Source organism: Penicillium brevicompactum (assembly GCF_028827555.1).
Source record: "Penicillium brevicompactum strain IBT 35665 chromosome Unknown utg000006l_segment0_segment0, whole genome shotgun sequence".
Lineage (NCBI taxonomy): Eukaryota > Fungi > Ascomycota > Eurotiomycetes > Eurotiales > Aspergillaceae > Penicillium > Penicillium brevicompactum.
The window spans coordinates 1,607,701-1,628,853 of NW_026623209.1; the positions used below are offsets into that span (position 1 = coordinate 1,607,701).

The 21,153-nt window shown below is 49.7% G+C and overlaps 8 protein-coding genes across 8 annotated transcripts; 4 read left to right on the forward strand and 4 right to left on the reverse strand.

Moving 5' to 3' along the window:
* Positions 1-140: 140 nt before the first annotated feature.
* On the forward strand, positions 141-3,548 carry N7506_008793 (uncharacterized protein; the record flags this gene model as incomplete). The annotated part of the gene is made up of 6 exons (XM_056958086.1): positions 141-283; positions 333-365; positions 410-1,733; positions 1,781-2,910; positions 2,966-3,325; positions 3,389-3,548. 6 exons carry the CDS (start codon positions 141-143, stop codon positions 3,546-3,548), a joined length of 3,150 nt encoding a protein of 1,049 aa, XP_056807476.1.
* Positions 3,549-5,318: 1,770 nt separating this feature from the next.
* Positions 5,319-7,094, forward strand: N7506_008794 (uncharacterized protein; the record flags this gene model as incomplete). The annotated part of the gene is made up of 3 exons (XM_056958087.1): positions 5,319-5,582; positions 5,641-6,390; positions 6,444-7,094. The coding sequence occupies 3 exons, from the start codon at positions 5,319-5,321 to the stop codon at positions 7,092-7,094; spliced, it is 1,665 nt and encodes a 554-aa protein (XP_056807477.1).
* Positions 7,095-7,571: 477 nt separating this feature from the next.
* N7506_008795 (uncharacterized protein) lies at positions 7,572-8,520 on the reverse strand (the record flags this gene model as incomplete). The annotated part of the gene is made up of 2 exons (XM_056958088.1): positions 7,572-7,949; positions 8,005-8,520. The coding sequence occupies 2 exons, from the start codon at positions 8,518-8,520 to the stop codon at positions 7,572-7,574; spliced, it is 894 nt and encodes a 297-aa protein (XP_056807478.1).
* A 385-nt stretch (positions 8,521-8,905) lies between these two features.
* On the reverse strand, positions 8,906-9,474 carry N7506_008796 (uncharacterized protein; the record flags this gene model as incomplete). The annotated part of the gene is made up of 2 exons (XM_056958089.1): positions 8,906-9,202; positions 9,250-9,474. The coding sequence occupies 2 exons, from the start codon at positions 9,472-9,474 to the stop codon at positions 8,906-8,908; spliced, it is 522 nt and encodes a 173-aa protein (XP_056807479.1).
* A 1,926-nt stretch (positions 9,475-11,400) lies between these two features.
* Positions 11,401-13,290, forward strand: N7506_008797 (putative MFS hexose transporter; the record flags this gene model as incomplete). The annotated part of the gene is made up of 7 exons (XM_056958090.1): positions 11,401-11,561; positions 11,618-11,743; positions 11,792-12,153; positions 12,212-12,543; positions 12,593-12,695; positions 12,750-12,987; positions 13,038-13,290. The coding sequence occupies 7 exons, from the start codon at positions 11,401-11,403 to the stop codon at positions 13,288-13,290; spliced, it is 1,575 nt and encodes a 524-aa protein (XP_056807480.1).
* Positions 13,291-14,134: 844 nt separating this feature from the next.
* Positions 14,135-15,261, forward strand: N7506_008798 (putative sexual development protein (LsdA); the record flags this gene model as incomplete). Its single annotated transcript, XM_056958091.1, has 2 exons — positions 14,135-14,485; positions 14,551-15,261. The coding sequence occupies 2 exons, from the start codon at positions 14,135-14,137 to the stop codon at positions 15,259-15,261; spliced, it is 1,062 nt and encodes a 353-aa protein (XP_056807481.1).
* A 649-nt stretch (positions 15,262-15,910) lies between these two features.
* On the reverse strand, positions 15,911-17,264 carry N7506_008799 (polysaccharide lyase family 1 protein; the record flags this gene model as incomplete). The annotated part of the gene is made up of 5 exons (XM_056958092.1): positions 15,911-16,249; positions 16,305-16,635; positions 16,693-16,818; positions 16,873-16,992; positions 17,050-17,264. 5 exons carry the CDS (start codon positions 17,262-17,264, stop codon positions 15,911-15,913), a joined length of 1,131 nt encoding a protein of 376 aa, XP_056807482.1.
* A 1,402-nt stretch (positions 17,265-18,666) lies between these two features.
* N7506_008800 (putative amidase) lies at positions 18,667-20,473 on the reverse strand (the record flags this gene model as incomplete). The annotated part of the gene is made up of 2 exons (XM_056958093.1): positions 18,667-20,125; positions 20,175-20,473. The coding sequence occupies 2 exons, from the start codon at positions 20,471-20,473 to the stop codon at positions 18,667-18,669; spliced, it is 1,758 nt and encodes a 585-aa protein (XP_056807483.1).
* Between the last annotated feature and the right edge of the window lie 680 nt (positions 20,474-21,153).

A 21,153-nucleotide genomic window follows, 5' to 3' on the forward strand; every position in this document is an offset into this window, starting at 1 on the left:
TTCATCCCCCTCTCCAGCCTCCCGAGGTCCCTTTTGCTCTCTAATTCCCACTGCCACTTTGTTTCATGTCTTAACCGTCGACTGGGTTTTCATTTGGACTCTACTGGGGTTGCGCACCCGTCATACTGACCCCTGTAAACATGGCGTCGCGATCCCCATCGCGCCAGTCAGAATCCTCCTTCGGGTCCACATCGCAGACGCAAGATAAGCCCGACGTCGGCCTTTTCAAGAGAATATGGCAAAAGACGGGCTTGGACCGCCCGACAATTCTATTGATGATGAAGTGAGTATTACATGCGAAAAACTTGGAGACTTTTACTAACAACAACTAGGGGCGGTCTTGCCCCAACCATAGCGGTGGCCATGTGAGTCCTCTCCGAATCGGCCAAGATTGAGCTAACCAGTCTAGATACCAAGCAATGCCAGTTGCACATGAGTATACTACTCTGGGCTATCTGGTCGCCATCATTTCCATTTTGGGCTTCGCCATCATGCCTCGGGCGAAGTTCATCCAAATGATGATTTTCGATGTCTTGGCTGTTTGCATAGCGGCATGTTTTGCCCTGTTGACAATGTATTCCAGCGTGAAGGCTCGCCAGCATACATCTACCAATGGCACTGACACCTACAACTCCTCTGCATCTGCGGTGAGTGGTGTCTGGCTGTTCTTCCAGATTTGGATGGTTCACACGTTCCGCGCCAAATACCCGCAACTGCAGTTCCCGGTGATCATCTACGGAATCTTTGCGAATGTCTCTTCGGTCTACGCACCCACAATGATGAACATGACTTCTGCGATCAGCCTAGTAGAGCGCATGCTGAAATCATTTTTGACCGGGCTCGGGATCTCGACCGTGACATCCATGTTCATTCTCCCAATGACCTCACGCCAGGCTGTTTTTAAGCAAATGGCCGGGTACATCGGTGCGCTTCGTTCGGCCTTGACTGCGCATGCTGTTTATTTTGAAAGTTTGGAGAAGGACGACATGTTCGGTCGCGCGGAGACGGTTGATGACGCTCGCGAAAAGTTCAGCAAGAAGGGAAAGGTGTACAGCACCGAGGCGGAGGCAATCCGCAGTGCGATCCGGCAGATCACGGATGTCCATGCGAAGCTTCACGGTGACCTGACCTTTGCCAAGCGTGAGATCGCATTGGGGAAATTGGGGCCTGATGACCTGCAGGCGATCTTCCGTCATCTTCGCCAGATCATGATCCCTGTCGTCGGCTTAAGCTTTGTGGTCGATATTTTCCAGCGACTCTCGGACTACAACAGGTGGAACCAGCCCATTGACATGAACATGGATGTTGTCTCTGAGGACGTGCGACAACGGGCTGTGCACGAGTGGAATGACATCATGCGAGCGGTCCACGATCCATTCGCCATGATGATCAAAACCCTTGACGAGGGTTTATTGCATATTTCCTACACATTCAGGCTCACCAAGCCCCCAAAGCGAACTTCCAATTCCGACACAGGTGGCGATGTCGAGGCTTCGGCTGAAGGCACGGCACCTGGAGATAAGGCATTCACTGAACATTTTGAAAAGCAGCTTGGCAAGTTCAGAAGTGCGAAACGTCTCGCGCTGCAGACGTGGGCAGAGGAGAAAGGCATCACACTGCCACCCGACTTCTTTGATCATCCCACCTCTCCTGATATTCTTCAGTCTGATTTCTTAGATACCTCGGCAACACAAAAGGAGAGAAGTCGACGCCAACTGTATCTGTTCCTCTATGTAAGTGTCAACACATCATTTTTCTCTGTCAAACCTAACCTTTCTAGATGGAACAATTACTCTATTCTACCGGTCAGACAGTTCTGAATTTTGTTCGTTATGCCAATCACGTCGAGGCGAAAGGAAAGCTGTCTCGAACTCGATTGGTCATTCCTGGAGGAAAGCGCATCTGGAAATGGGCAGGGTCTTTTCTGAGTGCCGAGGACTCGCATGACGACGATAACCTCGGCGACATCCACACTCAGAACAACATTCTGCAACTCGGTGAGGCCTATAGGCTTCGCAAAGACCCGGAACATCTACCACCTACCACCTTTTTCCAAAAGTGTGGAGATAAAGTCCGGGTCCTGCCCTGGTTTCTTCGCTCCTTTGAATCGACTTACGGATTCAGAGTCGCGTTGGCGACCATGACGATCGCCGTAGTAGCTTTCCTCCACGACACGCAGACCTTTTTTACGCAACAACGATTGGTTTGGGCCATGATCATGGTCAATCTCAGCATGTCGCCGACCTCCGGTCAGAGCATTTTCAGTTTCGTGCTGCGGATTCTCGGGACCACAATTGCAATGGTAGCAAGTCTTCTGATTTGGTACATCCCCGATCAAAAGACTCCTGGCATCATTGTCTTCCTATTCATCTTTGTCTCCATCGCTTTCTATATTCCCATCAAGGTGTTCCGCTTCCGTGTTGTGGGAATTATCAGCATTGTCACGACCACCATGATCATTGGATATGAACTCCAAGTGCGGAGGGTCGGAGAGGCTGTGGCAACTTCGAATGGACAGCCATTCTATCCCATATACCTCCTTGCACCATACCGCCTGGCTACAGTTTCAGGTGGTATAGCTGTCGCGTTCTTTTGGACATTCTTTCCCTATCCAATCTCCGAGCACTCAGTCCTTCGTCAGAGTCTGGGCGCATCTTTGTATCTCCTCGCCAATTACTATTCCATCATCCACGAAACGATCTCCGGTCGCATGCGTGGTGACGAGGGCGACTACCTCCTCAAGAGCTCCGCCGGTCGCAAACTCGAGAAGGCCCGGCACAAAGTCTTTTCAAAGCAGATGCTCATGCTGGCCGGCTTGCGGACATATTCCGAGTTCTTACGATGGGAGGTTCCGATTGGTGGACAATTTCCCAAAAAGCAGTACGACTCGATCATTGTTTGCGTCGAGAAGTACGTAGCCCATTCCCTGCTTATGTCTGTCCCGTACTAACGTTGGAAATTTTAGTATCGTCAATTACCTGAGTTTGTTGGGATACGCCTCCGATACACTGATGAATCTCGGTGACGGGGATGATGTCTCAGACAACGCTTGGATGCACGATTTCCGACGACTCGTCGGTACCGCCAAGGTCACAACTCATGAAGTCACATCTTTGCTATGCCTTCTTTCGGCCAGCATCACAAACCGGCAACCTCTTCCACCCTATCTCAAAGCCCCGCGACCGTACAGTTTCACCAAGCGACTCGAGGCACTCGACAGTGACATCCTTAGCCTCCGACACATTGCCGAACCGGGATTCGCAGCATTTGCGGTTCTGCAGATTTCGACTAGATGTATTGTCGGAGACGTGGACCGACTACTCCGGTATGTTTACAATTGAAACTCCGACACTACATTGTATCACCTTTACTAATGTCCATCTACCAGCCATGTCAAGAGCCTGGTCGGCGAATTGGATTTCTCTTTCCATGCTGTGAGCACTGCGGAATCCATGGCTGCGTCGCGAATGCCCTCTCGGATGGGATCAAGAGTAGATGTCAGCCAGGTTCCGTCGACTAGCAACGGTGATCGGGACAAAACTGATTGATTGATCGTTCCTCGCATCCATGATGTTTCAATTTTTGACAAGCGCCTGTACATAGAATTTCAAACAACATATTTATCTCATTGTCATCGCAGCCCGATGGATGAGCATAACAAAAACGATCGTCAATTTAGCCATCAACCAACATCATCTGGATTCTCGAAATGGCTCAAGTCGAGTTCAATTGATCCCCATCAAAACAGACTGAGAATAAGACAATTTTGGTAATAGGCGTCGCGCTAAGCATGGTGCAGCAACCGCTTGTTTCCAAGGTTCAAAATTGTAATCATTAAATTTGAGTGTCGACGCCTCGTTGCCACCGCGCGAATGACGAAGTCTTGCCCTGTATTAGATTCGCAGGCCGGGGTTGAAAACGGGCGGCAATTTGACAGAGAGGAGGCGTGTAGGGCCAACGATGCCAGTTGGAAGGGGGCTTTGAGGAACCCTCCCTGAGGTCTTTCTGACCCCTTGGTCGCGTGCCGACCTCGGGAGCTAATGGCACCGTGATGGTACTATGTCTTGGGCTACTCTAAATGAGGTCATGAGCGAGCAAAAAGGGTTCCGGTCAATTTTCCTTGTCGCATCGTAATCAGCCTTCAAAGCCCTGGAGCTACTTTTGAGGCAAAGGGGTTGTTGCCGCCTACGCTGCTTCCAAGTAGGGAATATCAGGACTCTTGCGCGCTTTTCACGGTGATACGCGCCAGCGCGACGTTTGATATAACGCCTAGAGCCGGGCTTGGGTAAAGAAATACCCCTGATGGTGTTGCTGAGTTTATACATTTGGTCGCGATGATAGTCCAAGGTTAGGGCATCATGGTCATAATGTTATGGACGTTGTTCCCGGGCAGTTTCCTCTGCGAAATATATTCTCACCTGCGCAAATCTCTCGAAAATGCCAGAATGAATCAAAGACCTCGGAAATTCATATCTTGGTGCATAACAGACGTCGCCTCTTTGGATTATTTTGTTTCTTTCTTTGCCCAGGTGGTAAGATCAATAGACGTTCCAAGGTTTTCATCTCGAAATCTATATCGGGGCCATGTGCGGCCTCAAATTTCCAAGGCTGACTTAGTCTAAGAGCTGGGCTCACGTCACCACCCGAGACCCAGCTGGAAGTCGAAAATAATTGCCAAGTGTGAAGTACAATATTGACCCTATGCCTCGGGATGGGATAGGTAATGACTACATTGCAATGAGTGTTGAGGTGTTACAGGATTTCAATATCATTGGTCTCTTTGCAATTTCATGCCTCTTTGTAAATTCACGCCATGGAAAACAAACCTTAAGAGTAATACCGAGGTCACAAAGAAAGATTCCGCCGCTCAAGCGTGGAATGCTCTTGTGGGGGGGCTGCGGCTACAACGTCAGCCCAAGCAAGGGATGGGCGTGGAATTCCTGCACCTTCAAGGAACTGTGATCCTGTAACCCATCATTCCCAGGGATTTGACTTCACCGCATCCCCGCGATGGAAGGGTCTCCCAATCTTCTCCTAAGATCTGATCTCAGGCCAATCACCAAATACCCATTATCCCCTTGTTATGAGGTATCCCCCAAGCAGCTCCTTTCCAGGTTTCGCGGACAAGGAGGGCACCTTCCTATTTTCCAGATTTGTCGTACCTTCCATCCCACGTTTCTGGTAGCTCGTGCGTAGCTATGGTTTTCTCCGAGCTATTTGCTCCATATGTTATTGACCTCACATAGTCTTTTCGCTTGTCTTCTCCCAGATACCCCAAACTATATACCGCCGGACGTCGGTTATCGTCGCTTGATCAAATGGGACGCCATTCAACAACATCCGAAATCTTCGACAATGAGTCTAAAATCGACTTCGGCGTGCCCAACAAGACTGTTCAGAATGTGACTTCCCATCCAGCAGGCTTGGGCCTTGGAAGTTCAGTCCAACTTTTTGATAACGAAGCTACAATCGTGGAAGAGCAGCGTATATTCGGGATCCAGCAGACGCTTGTATTCATATGCATCATTATATTGACGGTCATGGACTCTTTGAATGCGACTATCTTGATGCCCGGTATATCTGTAAGTTTCATGATACCCCGCAGTCCAGAGAATGTGCACTGAGACAAATTCAAATTAGCACCTAGCGAACACTTTCGGCACATCTCTGGCGAGTACCTTTTGGGCCACGACAACCTATCTTCTGTTCGGCGCAGCAAGCCACCTGTACTTCGCTATGTTGAGCGAAGTCTTTGGACACGGTCCAATATGGATAATAGCGGCGCTACTGGCAACAATCGGAACAGGAGTTTGCTGCGGCTCTTTGAGTCTTGCCGAATTGGTGGTGGGTCGCATGATTCAAGGCATTGGTGGCGGAGGTGCAATGAGCCTTTGCTTCGTGGCAATGAGAGAGTCCGCGCCAGAGGCGATTCATTCGCGTTATTCCTGCTACATCTTACTCATGCGCATGGCTGGTGCAATTTTGGGCCTGGTCGCCGGCGGTCTATTTATTGACCATGGAAATTGGACATGGGCATTCTACTTCAATTTCGTCTTTTGCGCTCTTGGCCTCCTGGGTATTCCCTTTGCGGTGGATCTACGCGTCTCAAAGAACATACCGTTACGCAAATTGCGTATGCTCGACTGGGCTGGCGTTACCATGCCCATTTTTGGCTTTGGTGGTGTGCTCGTCGGTCTGTCATGGGGCGGTACCTCTTATCAATGGTCAGAATGGCAGACTGCCGTTCCACTTACTGTTGGGAGTGTTGTTCTGTTGATTCTGGTATTCTATGAGTCGAAGTGGGCTTCACATCCGCAGTTTGGGCGCAAAGTCTTTCGTTCGAAAATGATGACTATGACGTACCTGGGATGCTTCCTGCACGGCCTTGTGGTAAGCTTCCTCACAAATTTCAAAGCTAATTCCTGTCTGACATATCGTTTTAGGCTCTTTGCCACATCCAATTCTTTACATTGTACTTTATTTCTACTCACTACATGTCGGCGACGCTTTCAGGTATGGCATTACTCGCCTTAATAGGGCTTGCCATTGGACCTGTGGCCATCGTTGGTGTGATCCTCGCAAAAGAGGTTGAATGCACTCAGTGGATTATCTCTGGGGGGTGGACATTAACGACCCTTGCAAGCGGCTGTTCAATCCTACTTGACAATGATACCCCGACCATAGCGTGGGTCCTCTTGCTGTTCACGGCTGGATTGGGCCATGGTCTTCTGCTCTCGAGCTATAATGTTCGGGTCCAGAATGCTCCGGTGGATGAGGATGCTCTGCTATCAACATACCCAACCACTATGTCATTTTATGCGAGGGCCTGGGGGTGGGCATTTTCCATACCCGTTGGTGGCGCTGTGTTCTTGAACATACTGGGTGATGGCCTGCTAGATGTTGCAGAGAGCAGAGCTCTCGTGAGCTCGGCAAACGGGTTCATAATTTTGATGAAAGATGTCAACCTGAGCGATCAACAGCGAGAAGTTGTCACTGCTGTTTCCGTGGCTGCGTTCCGGGCATTGTGGGAAGTCATCACTGGAATTTCAGTTCTTGGGGGTATTTCATCAGCTTTCCTGTGGCGAAATAATTGAAGAAGGTAGTTGAGCATCCAACAGCAATTCAATTCTGTGTGTACCATGACAAATTTAGTGTATTATAACAGTGGTTGATGGTTGTGGTCTGTTCCGCCAGCTCGGCAGAAATGGCGGAGCCGCGTCTGTCGTGTATACCGCTTGAACCGCGCATACCGCGCATACCGCGTCATTCCTCCACCAAACCAAAAGCACCGAGTAAGCCGCATATACCGCGCAACTCGGAACATCCTCAGCAGATGGCGTCTAATGATAATGAAATGCCTACTTTGAGCTCTCCCCTTTTTTTCCGGGGCCTTTTAGTTTGATCAAGTATAGTTTTAATTACTACCTGACGCGTTATAATGATAATGATGCTCTAGGACGGATCGACCATAACGATATACGGCCGGGCGCTGCGATTAGGGAACTGAAAAGCCATGCCGAGGCCTCTCAGATGCGTGGCACCTCTGCTCACACCCGCTTGATTGACACGTGTCATTTCTCTGTCTCGGGAACCACAAATTCTCTCTTTCCCCGTATGCGCCAACCAGGCAGCCGGTCCTTCTCCAACATCTGAAGTGTTGACCTCTCGACGATGCTGTACTCTGCTGGATCTTTCCGGTCAAAGTTGAATGGTTTCTTCAGTGAAACTGGTGGATTGGTAATAACGCGTGGGTGTCTCAAGCTGTTTACCGAAACCGAGTGGCACATCAAAGGGTGCATTAGGATCACGTCGCCAACATTCCCTGTCATCTCATGAAAATTCCTGCAATTCTTGAGGATATCAGAGTAAAATGGGGTGTCCATGGGATCGCCGTCGGGAACCTGACCGCGAGGGTACATGTATGGTGACACACCTTCAGGGTGATTGTACTAATATAGGTCAGAGAGTAAAACCAGAGATGTGTTTTGGGATTTTCACACGTACGAAGTGTTGAGCAATGAACTTTGTGGCATCGGAGCATATCATAGTTCCTCCAGCACGCTCCTGAATGTTTGTGAACAACGGAATGACCAACAAGGCTTGCTCCGGGGAATCAAGAAAATGAATGAAAAAGTCCCCATCAACATGCCAGCCCAAAAGATCCGCGGGGCGGGGCCAGGTTCCCTCTGACTGAGGTGAGCCGAGATTGACAATGAATGCGTCGTTCCAGGTAGCCGATGCCGAAGAAATGCGGTCCTTTCCACCGAGAAGCTGACACATGGCATCCCATGCCTTCGGAGCGAAGGTTTTGACGGGCTCAGTTTTGGTCTCGTCCATGTGCGTGATCTCGGTCGTCCATGTTGACTTGTCTGTAGGAGAAACGCCGAGTCTTCTCCACACATCACCGGCCCATTGGTCTGCTTTCGCTTGGGAAAAACATCCTTCGATGCGAATGAAGCCATGAGTTATGAAGTGATCGATCTGCGATTGAGAAAGCACGGAACTGGAACGAGATGCCATTGTGTGCTGGGTTTAAGAGTCATCGCCATAGCAGACACCATCCTTTTACCCAGAATCAGATATCTGGGGAAGGCGCGTCCCATACTAGCAGCGCCCTGGGTAGTTCCTGCTGCTTGCACCTTTGGATTTCTAGAGACAGCAGGATCAAAGGCTGCGCAGATGTAGCAGATCATTCTTTGTGAGGAGAAACTGGGTGTCATTTCTGATGAAGCTCATATTAACTTTAGTCTTCACTTTGTCATCCAAGAAGCTGCCTTTCCTAGTGAAATGAAGTGTTTCAAATTGAATTATCATTCTGTCTGTAGCTCGAGCTAATTGAATCAAAGGGTCCACCGGCAGCAACTGAGATCAGATACTCATTGAGGGAATGACGATGTTGCTGTTCCTAAATGCTGTGCAAGGTGACCGGAAACGACTTCGCAAAGTCCTCCTGCAATGCAGACAAAGCTTCAGCATTTGACAAAGGCATCTCAAGCAGAGCTCGTTGCACGGAGTCGTAAAAGATTTGCTTGGCAACAGCCCAGGCCATATGGCCGGGGTCCCCATCACGAAGGCGCTGTCCCTGCTCGCAGTTGAAAGCATCCCATTCCACTATTCCTGCACGTGTTTCGGGCTGTTTGATCGGGTTCGGGTAGAGCGTGTACCTCTCCATGATGAACTGATGGTATTCGGAAATGCGAATCTATTCCACTGTTAGAATGTATTCAACACTATCACTCATATGTGAACACATGCTTCTGGTGTCTCTCCCTTGTCTCTGATAAGCTTGTGGGCGATGCGATGGGTTTTCTCGGAGACTTCGAATGATTTGGCTAACTTCTTAGAGGCAACTTTGACAGCAGCTTTGAATTCGGGAGACCATTTTGGGTAATCGAGTGGTTGTTCGACATTGTCTTCCCAAAAGAAAGAAGCCCACGCCAGAATCGAGGATAGATCGTATGCATCACCACGCATGCCTTCGGCTGGCTGAAAAATCGTCTCGGATCAGCTCTGCCACACAGAAGAAAAGCTAATAACTTACACGATCACATGGTCTGTTGCCTTCGCATGAGATGCACTTAGTTGATCCAGCTGGAGAGTAGCAACAATTAATGCGGAACGCAACATCGTCTCCTGTAGCAAGTTCTGTGGCATTGCGCACACAATAGATGCACCACAGTACTTTCAGTACAATATGAGGACCGGCTGGTCTCACGATCATGGTGTCGGTTGCTGATTTCTAGCTGGAAGCGGTTCTGAAGGGTAGTGGGAAGAGAATGATGGTGAGGAGTTACTCCAAGCAAGGTGGGCGGATGTGGTAGGCAGGCGAGGGGAGCAGCGTAGGCGCAGGGCGGGCATGCCGGGTCGACATGGACATTCGAATTTGACGGGACTCAATGTTTCTTCCTAACGTTTCTACCTTTTACTTGATCGATCTCAACGAGAGCAGTTCAGCGGAGGGCGACTAAGTCTTGAATAATTCGTCTTGGAAGTCCTATCAATGCGGACGATTTGGTTCATCAGTCTCAACATTGATGGCAGCAATGAGCACGGCATTCAGTATAGCTTTTTCGCATGATAATCATCAATGATCTCTCGTTGTTGGGAGCCATCAAGCGGCCGGTGGAGTAACACATCCCATGCAAGTGAGAAGTTGCCTCTCTTCTACCACTGAAGGAGCCTCTCCACGAATGAGGCGTATCCGCTGAACAGCGGGCTCGATATATCGTCGACTTTGAGATCCTGAGAATGTTCGACGAGCCATTGATACTGAAGAAGTTGGAAGAATACTACGCGGGAGCAGAATTTCAGAAACGATGGTTCCTAGAAGAAAGGGTCTGTGGGGAATGGAGCGCCCCAAACGGGGCACGCAAACGAGAAGCGATCGCGCAAACGAGCGTTGTTGCACGAAGAAGCAGCTACTGCTTGCTCAACAGATACCAACTTACTCATCAGCTGCCTCACGGTGATCGAGATTTGTGCTCCCCATGGCCCTGTCGCTCAATGTGTGTCAGACTCCGGCTAAATAGCACGCCATTTATTGTCAGACACGAGGAGTCGACAATAACAGAGACACTTCCCCCGCAAATCAAGAAGACGGCCAAGCCTTGCTAATTTCTTGGCATCGTGTGCTTTTTGTTGCTAACCAACCGCCAGGCTAATATGATTGCTGAATTCGGCACGGAGAATATGTCAAATGAAACCCTGACCATCTTCGTCTGTGGCAAAGTTTAACACACAACGAACACGAGATGGTTCAAGTTAAAGCTCAAATCAACACGGAATGACACATAGGGGCGATTCGCATTCTTAATTCGATCTTCATGTGGGCCTCGGCCCGACTGCCCGGCTGTGGGGGACTATTCTGGCAGACCCTTCAGGGAATTTACAACCAGCACGGGGCTTATTGCCATTTGTCCAACCGAAGCTCTGGGCACCAATCAACACCCTAGATGGCATCTCCCGAGCTCAGGCTTCCATGAATCACCACCTGAAGCCGGAGCAAGGATGTGACTAAACTAACACCCTTTTGGCTAGGTGGGCTAGGTGGGCCTAACCATATTCTCGGCTAGTTGACGCATGAATAGGCAATTTCAGGTCTCGGCACCTCACGAGATCTGTCTTAGCGGCTGTCAGATTTCTTTTTCTCCCTTGAAGATAGATACTCGAGCGTGACTCGATCGTCGAATATGGACAAGGCTGTCGCCCCAAGCAGCCTGGCCAATATCCGGCTGAAATTGACCGGGTAAATTTTATTTGAATACTCGAGGATGGCAATTCTTGATCGCTTAAAATCGCTGGGCATCCCCGTCGTTTCGTTCAATATTGTTCTGTTTTGTCACACGGACGTTGCAATCCCTATCTTCCACATCGTCTGTCTCGGCTCAACTCTTGAACACCATGGGTATTGCAGTGGGAGCATCGACTCTCAATACGGATGCAGCCCAGGCTGAGAAGCCTGAGCTGGAGAAGGTTGACTGGTGGCATGAGCCTGGTTTGCGCAAGCTTTATTTCTGGGCTGCTGTTCTTTGCGTTGCGTCTGCAACCACTGGTTATGATGGGTCAGTCAATTGAGAAAATCCTCTATCTCGTGGTCCGCCTTGCTAATACTGACCAGAATGATGCTGAATACCTCCCAAAATCTCGATGCTTGGCAAACATATTTCAATACACCCACTGGGTCAGAATTGGGATTAATGAATGCCATTTATCAGATTGGAAGTCTTGTCAGTTTCCCATTTGTGTAGGTATTTTGCTTCTATCAATCCATGGCAAATGGCTAACTTTACAGTCCTTTCTTGGCCGATCGGTGGGGACGTAAACTTCCCATCTTTATCGGTTGCTTGCTCATGATTCTGGGTGGGCTCTTGGGGGCCTTTTGCAATGGGTATGGCATGTATGTTGCCGGTCGACTTTTGCTAGGTATTGGAAACAGTCTCGCCCAAATGGCCTCCCCAATTCTGTTGACCGAGATCGCCCATCCCCAACATCGTGGAAAAGTTACCACTATTTACAACTGTCTGTGGAATTTGGGCGCATTGGTTGTGGCTTGGCTAGCATGGGGAACGATGCAGATAAAGTCAAATTGGTCATGGCGCAGCTTGACCCTTTTGCAGATCTTCCCAGCAGTCATCCAGATTGTCTTCATCTACTGTGAGTCTCGCGCCATTTTCAGCGTAATCTCATGAGAATAGCTTCTAACCCTTACCAGGGGTTCCCGAATCTCCGCGATGGCTCGTTTCCAAAGAGCGTTACGAGGAGGCACTCAGCACGCTCGCTTACTACCATGGCAACGGCGATCAAAACAATACCACCGTCCAGTTCGAATACCGTGAAATCAAAGAAACCATTAGCATGGAAATGCAATATAGCAAGAACAGCAGCTATCTTGATTTCATGAAGACGAAGGGCAACCGCTATCGTCTCGCGATACTCATTTCACTTGGCATCATTTCTCAATACTCTGGCAATGCACTGTTCAGCAACTACATGAGCTTGATTTACAACAGCATGGGTATCACTGATCAGAACAAGAAGATCCCGGTTTGTTTTCACTTTATCCTCGGATATTTCTATTGGCTAACTTTTCCAGCTAAACGGCGGGCAAACATTGCTCAGTCTGGTTGTCAGTTTATCAAGTGCATTTTTCGTTGATCGATTCGGAAGACGTCTTCTCTTTTTGATTTCTACGGTTGGTAAGTAGCATTATTACAAAAGCCGGGTCATGCAATTACTAACATCCATCACAGGCATGGTTCTCATGTTCCTTGCATGGACAATCGTTTCTTCGGTTTATGAAAAGACTCAGGATGTCAAAAGCGCCGGCTATCCTCAGGTGGTTTTTGTTTGGCTCTTCAGCGTATTCTACGCTATTGCTTGGTCGGGTCTTCTGGTTGCCTACGCCCTTGAGATCCTCCCTTATCGTCTGCGTGCCAAGGGAATCATGATCATGAATCTCACTGTCCAGGCATCTTTGGTTCTTGGAAAGTATGTTCTCAAGTCAAGTACAAAATTCTGGACAACGCTAACGTACCCAGTTACACGAACCCGATCGCATGGGAGAACTTACCGCATCACTGGAACCTTTCGCTCATCTACACTATTTGGATTTTCATTGAGCTCCTGTTCGTTTATTTCTTCTACGTCGAGACTCGTGGTCCCACTCTGGAGGAACTAGCCAAGATCTTTGATGGCGAGGATGCAGCCGTGGCACACGTTGATCTCCAGCAAGTTGAAAAGGAGATACACATTACCGAGAAAGAGACGACCAGTTATCGGGAACGCGTCTAAGACTACACTTGTGATATGGTCAAATCTTCATTCCTTCCGTGTGGTGGCTTATTCAATAATTATATTCAATCTATCTGTGATTCTCAGTTACTCCAGGGCTCTCCTGCCGTTGTGCCTAAATTCTTCAAGGTGAAGGAAGACGTTTTTCTACTCTATTCACAACTCAGTGGCATAGTCTTTTTAGCTGATCAAGCCCACAATCCAGAACACTATCACCCCATTAGCAGTTTGGAGTTAACTCAAGATTTCAAATAGGTTGTAGCCAACGGGCCGAGGGGGCTGAGCTGCTATACGAGATTCTTACATGGCGCTCACAAGGCTGGTACTCCGCCATCCGCGGACGGACCACTTTGATTGCAAATACAAGATTATACTCATTGAATTCCTTGACTGTTGCTTATTTTTGAAATTAAGCAAATCGTTCCGGAGGGCTGAGCTTGTAATGGCTAATTTTGGACTTATGCAAAAGAGCCGCAAAGCGAGAGCGAGAGCGAAAGGATGTTCTCAGGCCCAAAGAAACAACTTGACGACAATGCCTACACGGCTTGAGTATACTCCCGAAGCAATCTGAGCATGCTGTCCAATGGCTGAGGATGACCTCAGAATATCCTACTGACGACACTTCACCCGCACCTTCCAAGGCTCCTCTGACCGTTCCTTCCTTATAATTGTTGACATCTCCCAACTTCCTCAGCTCGCTGTTTACTCTTCATCTCACACTCGTCATCTCACACTCTTCATCTTTCGCTTTGCACATACCCACTCTTTCACAACTCGACCACAAATCCATCTTATTCTCAAGATCCATCTTATCCCACTATACTTCTATACAGACGCTGTGAAAATGCGCTTTCACTTCGCTGCTCTTCTGGGCGTGGCCCATCTATGTCTCGCCGCACCAATCACAAACCTCACCTACCCCAAGATCCTTCCTGATGGATTGCCTACTCCAAGCCCCAGTGAGCTAGAGAGTATCGAGGAGCGTGCTCATGGAACTCTTCCCAATGGCGCTCCTCCGTCCGGCATCAGCGAAGGCGGTTTGACAAATCTGAAGTTGGTTGCATTCAATGAACTTTTCGAGGTCGCCTTCTTTGAGGAACTCATCGCGAACATCACCGAAAAAGTGGTGGGATATCGTTTTTCTAATGAGGATGACTATGACTTTGTTCTGAATGGCTTGAAGGTCATTCTGGCTGTACGAGATAATCTTCCCTGTTATGCAATTTTGGAAAATCTGCTGACTGACTTTCCACTGTATAGCAAGAGGAGCTACACGTCCTCGATGCCAACAACGCTCTCGCTCACTTCGGGATCGAGCCGATCGAGCCATGTCAGTACAACTTCCCTGTCGACAACTTCGATTCAGCCATTCTCCTCGCCAGCACTTTTACAGACGTCGTTTTGGGGACATTGCAAGATGTTGTGGAGCGGTTTGCTATTGGCGGTGACTTTGGGCTGTCGCGCGAAGTCTCCTCTATCATTGGCCAAGAGGGCGAACAGCAAGGCTGGTTCCGTATCATGCAGGGCAAGGTTCCCAGTGCACTACCTTTCTTAACAACCAGTGATCTCAACTTTGCGTTCACGGCGATTCAAAGCTTCGTTGTTCCCAACACCTGTCCCAACATTGAGTCCATTCCACTCGAGACTTTTGAGCCCCTGAACGTCATCAAACCTCCCACTGCAACGACTGGTAGAGTTCAGATCTCCTTCTATGATCATCACCACGAGACCACGGAAAGTATCCTGTGGATTGTCTACATCAATCAACAAAATCTTCCCATTGTGGAGCCCCTTCATGTCATCTCCCGTGAAGAGAATGAGGTCGTCGCGGAAGCTTTGTTCCCTTACGACGCTCATGAAATGAACGGATTGACTATCGCCGTGATAACCGCAACTGAAGGTCCATTCGAGAATGCACACAGCGTGGCCAAGGCAACCCTTGCTGGGCCAGGACTTTTCATCGTCAACTGATTGGAGACACTGGGGCCCTTGTCGGCTTTGGAATTTTGACGAGTTGCGCCTATCGTTATGACCAACACACCCTCCTATGACTCGAAAGCGAAGTATTATACTATATCTCTTGAGCGAATCCGTACTTCAGTCTTCTTAATTGAACACACTCTTTACTCTCCTGATCTTGTCATGGTGCTTACCTTAAAACTGAAACTCCTGGCATGGAGCCTGCCAAGCCCTGGAAGTTGGCTAAAGTTACCAGACCGACCCAATGCAAACTTGACTCCGTCCCCAGGTTCTCAATGCCTCGGTGGTGCCCACGGGTCGGAATTAGGGTTTAAGTCTAACGTATGAACGCCCGGCTCCAGGGCTTCCAAGGTTCCACCTCTCGAGGCCAAGATAAGCTTGAAGCTTGGGGTCCCTCGCGATCTCCAGGGCTGGAACTGAGATACGTGAATAAGAATCGCTACTTGAATATGATTTATCGGGAGAAGTTCCAAGTGGAAAAGAAAATATATTGTTCAAATGATAGACAAGAATAGAATATACGACTAATCAATACACACACCGAATGAATAGCTACCTATAAAGAGGTAGGTCTTCGAAGATTCAACAAGTTCTAGAAGATTTAGCATTCCAGAAGCTCAATCAACAAGCTTCGCTGAATTTACAGCTTGCCCTGACCAGCGTTGGCAGTAACGCTGGAGACAACGGTGCCGTAAGCAGAAGCAGAAGCAATGTTCTTGCCAGAGAAGTTGCTAAGGAAGTTGGTATCAGCCTGGTTGAAAGTACCGGATGATCCGAATCCGTTGATCTGGCAGCTACGGCCGAGGTAAGTGCTGCACTTGGCGTTGGTGGTGGCATCGGGAGCAGTGAAGAGCTGGCCGGAGACGGGGGACTCGACGGGGGTAGCGATGTTCTGGAAAACATTGCCCTCAGCGAGGACGTAGCCGCCGGAGCCAATCTCGAAGGAGTGGCCAGTGCTGGAGTACCAGTAGTTGTTGACCTGGATAATCGTTAGAAGGGATTTGATGTCAGAGTGTATTTTGGGGATGACTTACGGCGTGGAGGAGGGTGTTGCCCTGAACCTTGGGGGAACGACCGCTGGTGTGGTAGATGTAGTTACCCTTCATGGTGACGAGATCGCTGGATCCGTCGAGGTAGACACCCCAGTAGTGGTAGCCGTCGCAGGTGGCGGAGTAGTCGCTGACACCGTTGATGAAGTTGTTGGAGAGGGTCACGCGCTTGGAGGCATCAGTGCCGAGAACGATGTGCTGACGGGCAATGCGAGCGGTGGTGACGTGGTCAATCCAGACCATGTCGGCGTTGTCGATGGTGATGGCATCACCTCCCCAGACGTACTTGGGGTTGATATCGGTGAAGGCGACGTTCCTTTGGAGCTTGTTAGAACTTCTTGTGGTGATTCCGAGCTTCTCGGGCTGCACTTACTGGACGATAATGTTGCTGGCACCGCTGACGATGCGGATACCCTTACCCTTGATGACACCGGCAGATCCGGATCCAATGAGGGACTTGTTTGACTTGACGGTGATACCGAGAACACCGGCGTTGTCGCTGGGGATGGTTAGCATGATGATTATTTCACATAACGAGTGTTCTGAGACATACTAGGTGACAGAGGCGGAAGGAGCGGAAGCCTCGTAGTTGTTGCACCAGTTGTCCTTGTTGATAGCAAGCTGGCAAGCAGAGGCAGTACCCCAAGGAGCACAACCAGTAGCGGTGGTGGTACTAAAGAAACGACATCAGTATGAGTTCCGTCATTGCCCAAATGAGATAACAACTCACCCCTCGGTACCACGGAAGTCAAAGGTCTTGGTAAGAACAATGACACGGGCAGTGTCGTCACCAAGGTATGAGACCAGCTCAGCAGTGGTGCTAGGGTAGACAGCAGCGGCAGAGCCACCACCGGTGACGCCCTTGGCGAAACCCTCAGCTGCGCCAGAAACACTGACAGCAGCGGCTTGGGCAGCGAGGGCTGCGACGACAGTGAAGAACTTCATTTTGAAACCTGGTGCTTGCCCGAGGATGTAAAGAAGTTGGAATGAATGAGGATGAGATGGAAAAAAACGTGGACGAAGATTGGATCTTATATAGTGCCGATCAGTCGAGTAGCGCCCAGTTCGAACAGCTCAAGGAGCTAAGACAGGGACGTTTGAGGATCAGTCCCCACAGCCGGACAATCTCCTGGTTCATTTCCACGATTGAAGACAAGATGAAGCAGCCGTCGACCCGGCGGAGAGACCGAAACCCTATACACCCACGTTTTCCTGTGCATGGTGCCCACAATTTTGCGGAGAAAATTGTATAGAGCCAGGGCTTGGTGTCTCCAGGGGTAGATGTGGGCTTGAATTTGGTGCTGGAAGAATTTGTTAACGCGTAGGATGTTGAGAGAAGCACCAATGAGGGACGATGTTGGCAAATGGCGTTCACATGTGGCGTTTTCTTACTTCTGAACAATTCCAGGAATTAAAGTAGAGTGTCCTGAAATGCCGACATGAGTATGGTCTAAAAGCCCAGCGTTAGAGCAGTGCATGGAGCTGTTTCAGCTAGACTGCATTCCCCACAAGGCCCGCCAAGCTTGTTCATCGGGGTCTTTACTCGGACGGGTTGGTCTCCGGAGCCCAGTCTAATCATTCGTCCTGTGGGCGATTTGTGAACATTAATCATCAAGTTCATTCTGCAGTGGGTTAGCTGGTCCGATGTTATCTGAGGAATCAGCAGGCATTTTCATTTCAGGGGGCGAAGGGTGAAAATTCCTCCGATTGGACTTGGCGATGTTCACAAGAAAGCATCCATGGACAGAAAAGTTCCTGCAGATCTTCAACAGAGAGTTTAAGCTCGGATTGGATTTTGCATCAATCAGATCAGACCATGCGAAAACAAACTACGACGATCAGCCATGAAGATCAGGTGTCTCGTCCGCCTCCCACTTGGCGTTAGCGCACGGTATTCGAGATCCACCAAGGACTCTTATTCTGCACTATGGCTTTAGATTATTCTAGAGAGTGGCACGGTAATTTCGGAGAATGTCTTGATATCAGATATTAAATAGTCTAAAAGTAAAATTGGTTCCTCTACGGGATCAACAGTGAGGATTGCCTCTTTGGGAAACATACAGTCCAACATGGCCAGCTGAATGGAGCGGAAATTTTCTACATAAATTATTTTGAGACAGAACGTACGGTTCTCAATGAGAGATGGCCATCATCTCATATAACTCTCGGAAGCTTCGGTAAGTGCAATTGCTTGCAACTACGCAAGATGGGGCTATTCTGACGAATTAGCGCTGAGTGTCATGCTGCGTGCATTAATGAATAGTCTATATCATAAGAAGTTGTCTAGTATACAAGCATTGGTACATATACCGTCAGACCGCTCTTTCGGGGGTTCACATCCCCTTAATTACATGATGACAGGCAAGTTGCGTTCGAGGTAGCCTCTCCACTCGGGGAGGGCGCGCTTCCACTTGGGACCAGAGTGGTTCTTGAGGTCCTCAATGGCACTGGCATACTTGATCAGAGTAGGCTCAGAGAAGGCGGTGTTCATGAGGGCGAGACCGAAGGGCATTCCGGACTCGCTGCTGGTGCCGGCAGGCACGGTGATGACGGGGTAACCGGCCTGGGCGGCGATCTGGATGCTTTGGGCCACATCAGGGGGAACGAGAAGACCGTCGAGCTTGGTGCCGTTGTAGTTAAGAGCAGCATCGATACCCTCCTCACGAGTAGTGCGCTGGCAGAACTCCAGAGCCTGGAAGTAAGTCTCGTTCATAATTCCCTTGCTCTCCATGGAGGCGATGAGACCGTCTTGGCCGGATCCGAAGGCGGGGTGAATACCGGGCAAGCCACCCTCGGAGCCGTAGTTGTCGGTATTGTACTGGACGAGGTCCTCGACGGTGCGGATGTTGGTGTTGTTGACCTCGGACAGGTAGTCGCGCAGGTTGTTGTAAAAGTCGACCTTAATGTAGGAGTACTCGGACTCGTTGGCAAAGCCGCGAGTGGAGCCGTAGTCCCAGTTCCAGCCGTCGGGAGAGACAATTTGCTTGTAGTGAGGCAGCTCGGTGCCGTTGATGATGGTGGCGCCAGCAGACTTGATCAGTTCGATGAGCTCCAAAAGCTGAGCATTCTGTTCAGCACTGTTGAGGGCCCAAAAGGACTCCCAAGGCAGACCGAAAACGGCGCCCTTGAGGGCATCCTTGCGGCTCAGGAACTGAGTGTAACCTCCCTTGGGGGTAAGACCCTCCTGGGCAAGGGTGTAGTTGTCACGGGGATCAACACCGTAGATCGCGTCGAGGGTGTAGACAGCATCACGCACATTCCTCGCGAATGTACCGACTGTGTCTTGGTGCAAAGACTCGGGAATGACACCAGCACGGGAAGTCAGTCCGACAGTGGGCTTGATGCCAACAAGGGCATTCCTTTGAGATGGGTTGATGACACTGCCATCGGTCTCGGTTCCAAGGGCAATGGGGACCAGGTTGGCACCAACAGCAACACCGGGGCCAGTGCTACTACCACCGGGGTTGACGGTGAAGTTGTAAGCACTGCGACATTGACCTCCACGGGCAGTGAAGCCTTCGGAGTAGTTGTTGGAGCGCATGTCAGCCCACTCGGAAAGAGCACCCTTACCCAAAAGCAGAGCACCGGCCTTGCGAAGGCCGTGGACAACATAAGAATCACGAGGCACAACGCTACCGAGCAGAGCCCAAGAGCCGGCTGTGGTCTCCATACGGTCCTTACTGGCGATATTGTCCTTGACAATAAAGGGAATTCCGTGAAGGGGGCCACGGACCTTACCCTTGGCGCGCTCAGCATCCAGCTTCTGAGCGATGGAGAAGGCATCCGGGTTGAGCTGTAAGATGGCACTACATGAATTGTTAGTACTTGTTGTTTAACATTGATATCGTAGCATACTTCAGGTAAGGCTGCGTCTGGTGCACGCGGTCGAGGTAGCATTCCAGCAGCTCAACACTGGTGAAAGTGCCATTCTCTAGGCGCTCCTGAATCTGATCAACAGTGGCTTCCTCCAGCTTGAAGCCGTGGCAACGGCGCATGGGGAATTGCTTGGCCCCTGAGGCTCCTAGGCGAGGGAAATCATATTGGTAAGGGTTGGTCAGGATCTGAGATTCGACCAGACTGTCCCTCTCCGGGCGTGCAACAACTGAGGTTGCCAGCGCAAGGCCGCTCACCAACGTCTGGATGAGAGGTGCCATTGTAGTGTAATATTAGAGAAAACCCCACCAAAGAGCCAGCTAGGAGCGATGATCTCTTTGGGGTTCGCGAGCTGTTTATACTCCAACTCACAACCGTGGATCCCCCCTTTGGCCCCCATGACTAATCTTCGCTTCCGATTTGGGAAGCTCGATCGCTTAAACGATTTTTTTTTTTATTTCAGATTATGGATTTTGGTCAAATCCTTTCGTTTGTTTCGTCCATTGATGTTCTACGGTGTTCTAGTTGATTGTTCCTCGGCCACAATTGCTGTGGTCTCACCCGGAGCATTCGCAACACCAGCACTTGTGGCGCCGTTGCGTCGGCTAGGGCCAAGCTTATTATATCGACTCCAAAAATACTGTGCGATCAGTGGCTATGTAATATATAGCAAGTGCAAATAAGTCACTCACCTGCCTAATTTCACGTTAGCTTGGATATCGAAGAATCTGCAGACCCATCCAACTAATGTCGGAACCGACTTGGGCCCGTACGATCCCACGATTGGGACCCACTAGAGTTCCTCTCACTGGCTGTAATCTTCCTCAAGGTGTTATCGGCGTCGCAAACTCTCTGGAACTAGCCGGATCGTTAGTGCCATTGTGTCATTCGAATAGAATAGGGCAGTCCCACGAGAAAGCGTCGATGCTATCCTAAACAGTGCCGCTTTGTGCATCCGACC